This window comes from Sitodiplosis mosellana, unplaced genomic scaffold, assembly GCF_009176505.1.
Source record: "Sitodiplosis mosellana isolate CC-2019 unplaced genomic scaffold, AAFC_SMos_1.0 Smas_scaffold_17, whole genome shotgun sequence".
NCBI lineage: Eukaryota > Metazoa > Arthropoda > Insecta > Diptera > Cecidomyiidae > Sitodiplosis > Sitodiplosis mosellana.
The window spans coordinates 319,916-330,929 of NW_022595259.1; the positions used below are offsets into that span (position 1 = coordinate 319,916).

Below are 11,014 nucleotides of genomic sequence, written 5' to 3' on the forward strand. Positions count from 1 at the left end.
TCATAATTTAGTGAATCATTTGTATGTTAATGTTTCATAAAATATCATTTCGGCTAACAGCGTGAACGTTAAATGGTTAAAACACGTGATTAAAGAAATAATCAAAGAAGTAAATGTAAAGTCAGATACTATTTTTATTACATTACAGCTTTTTGAGCTATTTTTTCTACGTCCATATTTTTCAACGTAACAATGATTAACTCGTCGGCTGAGTTTGACTTATACATTATAATTATGCAAGTAATCCAATAATAACGAAATGAATTAACTGTTTTTTCACAGAATTTGAGAGTGGGACCATAGATTACACATTCCCATAACGGATTTCGACTATAAATATTGTAGCCGTTTGGCGGAGTCACCAGTTGTTTTTTGACTTTTTCTTAATGGTGAAAGAAGCTTTGTGAACAAAAAGAAAGCAATTGTTCAAGTGTTTGTAAAGAAAATGAAGTAAAATAGTTTGAAATTTGTTCAACATCTACATATTCCTTGAGCCAAAAGACCAAAAAACAATAAAATTGTGTTTCATATTTTTGTTTGCAATAAAGTGAATAAAAAACGCAAAATTTTTGATCAGGTTTGCTGTGTACTTCACAATTACTTGTACTTGCTTTGGGTGAGCAAATATATAAATAATACATTTTATTGGTTATGAATAGGGCAACCGAAAATATTTATTTAAATAAAAAATATTTAAATAAATATTTTGGCCATTTTTGAAAATAAATGAATATTTCCCAATTTTCGAGTTTTTCGTAAATATTTTAACAGAAATAAGCCTTTTCAGAAATATTTTTGAGTATTTTTCAAGCAATGATAAATATTTTAGATGTAGGTAACATAAATTTTGCAATAGAACATGAGTCATATTTCAAGACAAAACATTGCAAATGCACTTTGCACGTCTCTACATGACTTTGCAAATCGAAGATAATGGAATTATATCGAATTGTCTCACTTATAGTTGATCAAAACCAAAAGTTGCAATTCTGCAATATGTGTTATTTCGACAGTATTCAGTGTATACATTACTGTGTAGACGTTTACAAATTTTATTTATCAGCTGATCGAATGATCGCTTGCATTTGCAAATGTGAAGTCATCAAATAATATGTAAATAACGTTCTCGCGCACTTCGATTTGGCACTTTGAATTTCGTTCTCATTTGGAGACTGAAATAGACGCGTTCAAATTTGCTCCAATTACGTCAACCGATGTCGAACAGTACAAGAATGTTTTGCGTAGGGTTTAAAAACGCGTTATTTGTTTCAGTGTTTCTTAAAAACGTTTTTTTACAGAGCCGTTATATACCGCCCAAAAAACGTTTTTTTCGTTTTTTATCGTTATTTCTGCGGTATTTTGGACTGTCAAAAAAAAAACACTACAGAAAAATAACGTTTTTATAACACCGTTTGCGGTATTTGTCGAAACGTTTGTAAACCCTAGTTTTGCGTGACAATCGACGTTCATTCCTTTCCGAAAATTTAGCTGAACACGTTATCATTTTCTGTAAAAACTTCGAATAATCCTTAACTGTCGAAAATGTCAAGAAATATTCAAAATATAAGGTTTTTTCCACTTATTTTTATCGTAAATATTTTCAGTTTATTTTCAGTTTATCGTAAATATTTCGATGTTTTTTCGTGCATAAATAAATAAATATTTTGACTTTTTTCGTAAATATTTTTTGGTTATTTCATGCTACCCATAAGAGATATTTCAGAGAGAACAATATTCGTTGAATGTTTGAAAAATCGATTTTTTGGTACCTTTATATGAGAGCGGGTTTTTCTAATCGATTTTTTTGGACTCTCAACGAATATTGTTAGCTAGATTGCTAGCGTCTCCAAACGGTCCAACTAGTGTAATTCTTTCTTTTATTCATAGACATTCCAAAGAGTTACATTTTCGAGAACAAAAAATTGACTTAAACGAATTGGGTGTTGCCGGTTATCAATGAGCTACTTTAGTTTGGTGAGTTAATAGTTGAAATTATTTGTTGTTTTATTTACAAAACATTTTTTCCACGTTTCCAGTATCAATTTGCAACAAAATGGGATGTCTTCTTGATACTTATCGGTATCATTTTTACCATCTTGAAAGCAGCTACTCAGCCACTATTGATCTTGGCCTATAGTGAATTTACAACATTGCTGATCGAACGAACAATGGGAATTGGAACGAGCTCATCAACAACATTCCTACAATTGTTTGGTGGCGGAAGAGTATTGTAAACACAATTATTTATCACCCTTTCTCTTTTCATCTTTTCTTTCAATTTCTTCAATCGAACAGAGATAAAAATAGCCAGTTGTTCTAAAATGAAAAGTTAATCTCTAACCATAGAAAATCTACATCAAATTTGTGCTCATTTTTGGTGTGAGTCAGATTTTCACACCAAAAACTCCATACAAAACGATCACATTTTTGATATGACAGGCAATTTATTTCCAAATTACAGGACAAATGCCAGCGTTGAAGAAAATAACACGGAAATGAAAAATGATTCAATTGCATTTGGTATTTTTGTGGGATTGGATATACTTATATTCTTCATATGTGGCATCGGAGGTGTTGATTGTTTCAATCGCACGGCATTTCGGCAAATCACACGTATTCGTACAAAATATTTTCAGTCTTTAATACGACAAGAGGTTGCTTATTATGACGTCGCTGGTGATAGCAACAATTTTGCCGCACGTATCACCGAGTAAGTAATAAATATTACTTAATTATATTTAAAATCGAACAATGGAGAAAAAAAAAACGAACCACAGAGAATAACTTCTTATATCGAATAGTTTGAAAAAACGGTTCGATTCAAGCAAAGAATAAAATTAGAGGTAGTACAACAACTATTGTCACTGATTTGATTGTCACCAATACAATTTCAGAGATATCGAGAAAATTCAAGAGGGAATCGCGGAAAAGGTTAGTCATTACCTGTATTTGATGATTGCATCCGTAATTAGCATTATTGTGTCATTCACTTATGGCTGGGAACTGTCTCTGGTTATGATATCATATGTGCCGATAGTTATCATCACGATTATTGTCACTGGAAAGGTGAATCTGATTTATTTCAATCAAACAATTAGCTTTTACCTTATACATTTTATTCTATTGATTTGTTTTCCGCATTTCAGTTTCGTGTAAAATTATTGACCAAGGAAGGGAATGCTTACTCTGCGGCTGCAAATGTGGCTGAAGAGGTACTGAGCGGCATTCGAACTGTTTTCGCATTCGGTGGTGAGCAATTGGAGATCGAACGGTACAAAAAACAATTGATAAAAGAGAGAAAAGCCGCGCTAGTTGCTAAAGGATGGCTCGCCGGATTCTGTGTTGGTGTCATGCGATTCTTATTTTTTGGAAGTAATGCACTGGGTTTTTGGTATGGCGTTAAATTGGTTTTGGATGATCGTGATAAAACTGACAAAGAATACACACCAAAAATTTTAATGAATGTAAATTGCATGCGTACATACCGATTTCATATTTCTTCTGGATTAAAATGTTCATTTCTCAAATTATAGACATTCCTCGGTTTATTGGTGGGCGCTGAAAATATTGCAAAAACCGCTCCGTTCATAGATACATTTGCTACTGCCCGTAGTTCGGCTGCTGCAATATTCAATGTGATCAATCGCACATCGAAAATCGATTCCATGTCAAATGATGGAAACGTGCTTAAAGTGGGCGTTAAACGAAGTATTTTGTTCAAAAATGTGTTCTTCAGTTATCCATCACGACCAGATGTTCCGGTAAGGGAATCCTTCAAAATTCTACAGCTCGCACATTAGACTGATCGGTAATTTTTTCGTTTTGTTTCTGGCACATAGATCCTGCGTGGATTGGATTTGGAGATTCAACCGGGTCAATCGTTAGCGTTGGTTGGCGGTTCGGGAAGTGGGAAATCGACTTGCCTGCAACTGTTGCAGAGATTCTACGACCCGAACGAAGGCCAAGTGCTGATCGATGGCTACGACATACGTAAACTGAACATCAATAAGCTGCGTTCGAATATTGCAACCGTTGGACAGGAGCCGATTCTATTCTCAACAACAATTGGTGAGAACATTCGCTATGGAAAACCGGATGCAAGCGATAAAGACATCGTTGCTGCGGCTAAAATGTCTGGTGCACACGCTTTCATCGCTACTTTACCGCTGGGCTATAATACATTGGTGGGTGAAAAAGGATCACAACTCTCAGGAGGGCAGAAACAGAGGATTGCCATTGCGCGTGCTATGATTCAAAACCCGAAAATTTTACTACTGGATGAAGCCACATCGGCTTTGGACTATCAATCGGAGAAATTGGTGCAAGAAACACTAGACAAGGTGTCTCAAGGGCGCACCACAATCACTGTGTCACATCGGTTGTCCGCCATTCGAAATGCCGATCGTATTGTATTCCTTGACAAAGGGGTGGTCGTTGAAGACGGAACGCACAGTCAATTGATGGTACAGAAAGGACGTTACTACGAAATGATCACCGCTGGAAGACTTAAAGACGAAAATGAAGACGAAATCGAAGATGTACACCAGCCCGTATACAATAATTTCATTGAAAATCCAATCTATATGAGCGCACATCCAAACAATGGCCCACCAGTCACAATTAGCACACCCATTATCAACGCTTCCCCATTTTTTAATGACCAGAATGTCGCAGAAAGCTACTTTCGAAGTGTGAAGGTTGATGTGAATGAACGAAAAGTGAAGGACGAATCGGATGAAAGGATCCAATATAGGAAAGTGTTTAAACGTATTTTCACATTGATAAAACCACAATGGTTTACAGTGCTTCTGGCAGTGATTTTTGCATGCTTCGTTGGTGCCATATTACCCACATTTGCAATTATATTTGGTGACATTTATGGCGTAAGTTAAATATATTGTTGCGTAAACTTCCTAAAAACATTCTTCCTTACCACTTGCACTTTTTTTTTCAATTTTCACAGTCGTTGTCAAACAAAGATTCAAACAAAGTATTGGACGATACTATCGACGATTGTATTATGTTCGTGGTGATGGGCATTGTCGCATTTTTCGCAATACTTTTGCAATCGTTCTTCTTCTCGAAGGCTAGTTTCGATTTGGCAACACGGGTTCGGTAATTTTAACATCTCTTATATAACATAAAATGTTCTACAAAGTGAAAAAAAAACATGTTTTGTAAATAGATCAATGACGTTCGCGGCATTCATGCGACAAGAATGTAGTTGGTTCGATGAGAAGAATCATTCATCGGCGGCACTCTCAGCTCGACTCACTGGTGATGTGGCCAATTTACAAGAAGTAAGTAACTATTGGAATAATTATCATTTGAATCGATGAACGATTTGATGAAGTAAATAATAATGTCAGGGTGTATTGTTTTCGATCATGAAATGTCATTATATTTTTTTTTTTAGATCTTTGGCAATCCACTGAGTATGGTATTTCAGTCACTTTCCACATTCGTAGCAGGTATAGTTATTGCATTTATTTATTCGTGGAAGTTGTCGTTGGTCTGCTTGATTGCCCTTCCATTGGCGGCGTTAACAGTTTTCTTGGATGCTAAGTAAGCTATGTCCATCGATCTTTTCGCTCTTACTTTCATCAATTTTCTGACGGTCCTCTTGGACTTTTTCGTACATATTTTTTTCAATTCATTTTCAATTGATATGAAATTGTTGTTCTGAAAATTGAACTTTTTTTGATTTTTGATTTTTTCGAAAAATGCATTTGAAAAATTGCCTGTAAATATTCTGGCTTTATCGTAAATATATCGATCATTTCTCATGAACATTTTTGGTTGCTCTGAAAATGAATAAATGAACTTGTATTTAACCAGGCATCGGTCCAAGAGATTGTTTGAAGAAAAGCAGTCAATTGAAGTTGGAACGAAAATAGCGAGCGAAGCCATCACAAATATACGAACAGTTGCCAGCTTAAGTAAGGAATCGAAATTGCATTTTTGAACCTATTAATGGATTTTCAATATAACAAAATTTTCATATTTTTAGGGCAAGAAAAGTATATGATTGAACGATATGTAGCTGAAATGAAAAAAGCATCTTCGACGGTTCGAAAGAGTATTGTTTGGCGTGGTTTGGTAAATTCAACCGCTCAATCGATCCCTTACTTTGGGTATACAATCTCCCTTACTTACGGTGGTTTTTTGATAGCCAACGGCGAGATTGAGTACGGAAATGTTATCAAGTGTGTATTGTTTATTTCAAATGTATGTTTGCCATATTTTTCATGTTTAAATTGTGAAATCTCTCTTCCAATTATAGAGTGGCGCAAGCTTTGCTTCTAGCTACGGTCATTATCGGCCAAATGTTTGTCTTCATTCCAGTATTCACGGCAGCATTCGTTGGAGTGCACCGTATTATCCAAACAATCGATCGTGTCCCAACGATCAATTCACCGATCGTAAATAATAAAAGCCGTAAACCGGATAAAAGCAATAACATCGATTTTAAAAATATCGACTTTCGCTATCCGACCAGGCCCGATGTGCAAATACTTGATAATTTCAATTTGAATGTGATGGAAGGAAAGACAATCGCTCTGGTTGGCCCGTCTGGATGTGGAAAGTCGACATGCATTCAGCTGTTACAGCGATTGTATGATCCGGAACACGGTCGCATTCATGTCGGCTTAGATGAAATCTCCAGCGACATTTCGATCGAAGGGTTGAGATCGAAATTGAGCATTGTATCACAAGAGCCAGTGCTATTTGATAAGACAATTGCCGAGAATATTGCGTACGGTGATAATTCACGAGAGGTTTCGATGGAAGAGATTATAGATGCTGCTCGAATGGCAAACGTCCACGATTTTATCGCCCAATTGCCATTGGTAAGGGCATATTTTTATTCATAGGCCATTTGGATTTCAATCCATTTGCAATTTATACACTATACAATCGTCATGCTTTTTTTTTCCTCAAAGGGTTACGAAACAAACGTCGGTTCAACATCACAATTTTCTGGAGGTCAGAAACAACGAATAGCCATAGCTCGTGCCTTGATTAGAAATCCAAAGATTCTTTTGTTGGATGAAGCCACATCTGCTTTAGATTTGCACAGTGAACAGGTACATGAAAAGGCATTCAATGCTTTGGACACAATTTTAACTTATCAATAACTTTTCCATAGTTGGTAAAACAAGCTCTTGACTCGGCTAGATCATGCCGCACATGTTTGGTGATCGCTCATCGCTTGAGCACCGTTCAAAATGCTGACGCAATTTGTGTAGTACGCGGTGGTAATATCGTTGAGTATGGAACACACGACGAACTCTTGGCATTGAATGGCATTTACACACGTTTGTATAATTCTCAAAAGTGATATTGCACCAAATGTAAGAAAAAAACGATTGATGACATTTTTCATCATCGATCAGCTTCAATTTTTTACTTCATGTTTTCTATGAAGATATTATTATGTTATTTTCAAATCTTAGATTCATTTGTATAAAAGAAATAAATAAATAGTCAAATGTCAAAAACTCAAAATGTCTTTGATGAATTTGTTATCATTTTTCAACCCATGAAGTCGTTCTTGACTCGCCAAGTATGCAAGCTAGCTTAAAACCAATTTTTGATATCGAACATTATTTACGTGTCTTTCGAAATAAATCCTCTACCGCTTGAAATGGACCAGCTTTTCAATACTCGTCAAGAGCTCTGCAGGACTAATTTGAGATTGGATTTAGAGAGATATTTTCAGTTAGCTAGCTGACATTATCCAAATACATTGTCTGGAAAATACAAAGCTTCGAAGGAAAAAAGAGTGTTGCACTGTGTGATTAAAGCTCCAGCTTATTTGACACAAATAGAACAAAAGAACAACCTATGAACTCTTTATCCATAACTGAGACGGAAAAAACTTTGAGCAAAAAAGAGATAAATATAGTTGCGAGCAAAAGTGAGCATTGAGCAGAAAAGACGATTTTTGCATTTTTCTTGCTACTGGAAATAGATAAAAATAAGGTGTCTTCGGCATTATTGTAGCAAATGAACTGAAGACACCTAGTCGCTATCTTTTCGTAAGTTGTTCTTTCATTCTGTGGGTGTCATCTAATTGTTATTTTATATATTTCAATAAATACGTTTCAAAAATACAGGAAAATGTATTAAATAAATAAAAAAAACATACAATGTGTTAGATGTTAAGAAAATGTGATTGGCTGTTTAGCAGTAGTGATTTTACGACAGACACTTCAATCGAAAAAGTATAGAATAAATAAATAAAATCCGGGAAATAAATCCCGTTTAGAACACATTCGATCTGAATAAGAGAAATGTACAAAAGTACACTTTTTGACTGAGTATCTTCTGTTTTTAGAAAAGCATTTTATAAATGATGAATCCAATCGTGGCGAAAAACATGATTTGTAGGAGTTTTAGGAGAAGTTTTAGCGCGTACAATCTGTGAATACAATATGAAAATCAGTATAAATGAAAACGACAAACCGGTCACTGCAAATAAAATCTCGCCTATCGTTAGAACCACAAATTGTGAAATTTGCCAAAGTATTGTTATAGAGTTTTCTGGTGATGATTCAATCCAGAATTCGATGATTGCCGAAAAGGAAAAACGCAATTGCCAACAAAATGCAACCAATTGTCATTTTCTGAAGTTGTCGCCCAATACCAATTGAGGCTGTGAGAATGAAAATGGTAATACAGGAATAAACATTCTGAAACGCACCAAGAAAAAAAAATTCGCAAAAAAGAATCATGAGTTCTGAATATGCAAAAGTGAAACATGAATTTACATGGGCAGCATAGGAGGTTCATGGATCACTTTTGCGTATTCAGAACTCATGATTCACTTTTGCGAATTTTTTTTTCTTGATGCGCTTCAGAATGTTCATTCCTGTATTGCCATTTTCATTCTCACAGCCTCAATTTTACCAGAACATTTTGAAACATTCACTGATCCACTACGGTCAATACTAATAAGAATGCCTAACTTGATTACATTTTTGCTTGCCTTAATAACACTTTTGATCGTTCTTTTGTTTGGGAAAGTCTCACAAGATCACGATGATCGATAAATTGCATTTTTCGCTGTGCTTTCATCTCTTTAACATCAAGTAAAATCTTAATGTGTTTATCCAAATTCTCCATTGCTAATTGTTTATTTTTCTCCGTAGCAGATTATCTTCAGTGCAACTTCGTATTGCACAGTAAATTTTTCATCTTTTCCTCTGTGTTTAAATTTTATTACACTTTCGTATCAAACCGAATCTAAGTTAACGCGATCCAAATGTTTATTAAAAGTCCGAGTGATTTATTTTCAGTACCTACCTCCTCTGTTGGCATTTTATAATCGACTGTTCACTTCACAAACGTAAATCGTGAGCAAAACCGCACACGCAAATCTGCCGATGCAAGGTACACATGTCCCGTGTGATATAGTATCGTATCGTATCTTTATTACAAACTTATATTTATATCGTATATAAACATTATCAGATGGTGGAGCAATGCAAACAAAATAAAGAATGTTTCAATTTGATTGTGCATTTTGAAACCTAAATGGGATAGTATACCAGTACGTTTATATGTATAGCAAACACTCGCAGCGCAGTGCAGCGCTCCTTGTATTGAGGTTGATGAGCTATTTATGTTTGGCCATCCGATAAACTAGCACTGTGCTTTCTAATTTTGACATTGAGCCTAAAAACGAAATAACAAAAAACAAGAACATTAACATTGGAGAAACGGAATGAATCTTCGTCAAACGTATCCGTCCTTATGAATAGACGTACAATTTCCATATATACACATAAGTGCATGCGACTCGATGGAAGAACATGAGCAGAATAACAGTTTGATCGATCCTTTGCACTTTGCAGTGAGCAGATTGGCTATAGATATGGAATAAATCAACTCCTTTGTGAAGCAAATTGTCAATACTCATGTGTAAGTGAAAAACGATTCAAAAAAAGTGTTGATTTGAGTTATTTAACAAAAATTCACTTTATTTTATGTAATCCAAAACAAGAATAGAGGCTATAACAAGGATTGGAATGGAAACAAGTGTCGTCCCAGCATTATCATCAGCTTCAGTTATATTGGTCAATCTATTTGCAGAGAAAATGTGTGAAAATATAGAAAAAATTTAAGTTCAATTCGGATTGCTCAAAAATATCTGATTTAAAAAAAAAATGTTTTTAAGTTTTTCATGAGATTCGACAGTAAATCATGTCATAATCAATTTGAATCATTTCCAAACACCCAAAAATGTCTCTTACCTTGTCAACGAAATAGTAAAAGAGTTCAAGCTGTAGTAATGAAAATTAACGTTCCAATTCAATTCGAGTTGTTCCTCCAGTTGATTGCGTTCGGCAATATCATTCAAGTGGCCCTCAAGTTGAAATCGAAATAGATTCGTACTCTTTTCCACAAAATTTATGATCGAAACGGCTGCAATTTCTGTTCTGACCTGAATTTGTGTCCATCTGATATTCGGTTGGCTATCAACAATAGCTGAGAGTTGTTCGCAGCTAAAAGAGTCGGCTGATAGAACGAGATATTCAAGAGTTTTGCCTTGTAGCTTGGAAACGAAGATGATCCAATCGTCAGTAAAATCGTGGCCAAGAGTCAAAAAGAGGAATTGAAGCTGATGAAACACTAAAAATCGAGGAATCAATCTACTGTCTTGCATTGACAATTCTGTGAAGATGAAATAGTTCACATTTTTGAAATGAATTCGTCTGCCTTTGTATGGTTCAACGGAAAATTCTAGCAAAAACAGTTTTTTCAACTTCGGTAGGAAATCACTCGCTGCTTTTAAAATATTCAATGAACTGTAGCTGATCTGTAACGAATTGATGTTTGGACAGTTTTTGAAGAGATTTCCAACATCCGGTCGGGCAGATTCAGCCGGTAAATCAAGTTGTAATGATGTCAAATGCGGAAATGTATCACCGACAATATTCCAATCTTTTACATTGGAAATTTTCAATTCCAGATGGATCAATTGAGGAAATATCTCCGATAATTTCAA

The 11,014-nt window shown here is 35.1% G+C and overlaps 1 protein-coding gene across 2 annotated transcripts; it reads left to right on the forward strand.

The window, feature by feature from the left end:
* The first annotated feature begins 363 nt into the window (after positions 1 to 363).
* Positions 364 to 7,509, forward strand: LOC129568173 (multidrug resistance protein homolog 65-like). 2 transcript variants are annotated; one of them, XM_055445749.1, is made up of 16 exons: positions 364 to 616; positions 1,888 to 1,974; positions 2,037 to 2,230; positions 2,462 to 2,710; positions 2,895 to 3,066; positions 3,147 to 3,464; positions 3,534 to 3,761; positions 3,840 to 4,883; positions 4,964 to 5,115; positions 5,186 to 5,300; positions 5,417 to 5,565; positions 5,839 to 5,939; positions 6,011 to 6,206; positions 6,284 to 6,851; positions 6,945 to 7,088; positions 7,151 to 7,509. In XM_055445749.1, the coding sequence occupies exons 2-16, from the start codon at positions 1,957 to 1,959 to the stop codon at positions 7,340 to 7,342; spliced, it is 3,840 nt and encodes a 1,279-aa protein (XP_055301724.1). In that variant the 5' UTR covers positions 364 to 616; positions 1,888 to 1,956; the 3' UTR covers positions 7,343 to 7,509. The 2 variants fall into 2 exon arrangements, with proteins under 2 accessions (XP_055301724.1, XP_055301725.1); XM_055445750.1 differs by lacking the exons at positions 6,945 to 7,088; positions 7,151 to 7,509 and having other exon boundaries at positions 445 to 616; positions 6,011 to 6,228; positions 6,284 to 6,561.
* Positions 7,510 to 11,014: the final 3,505 nt, after the last annotated feature.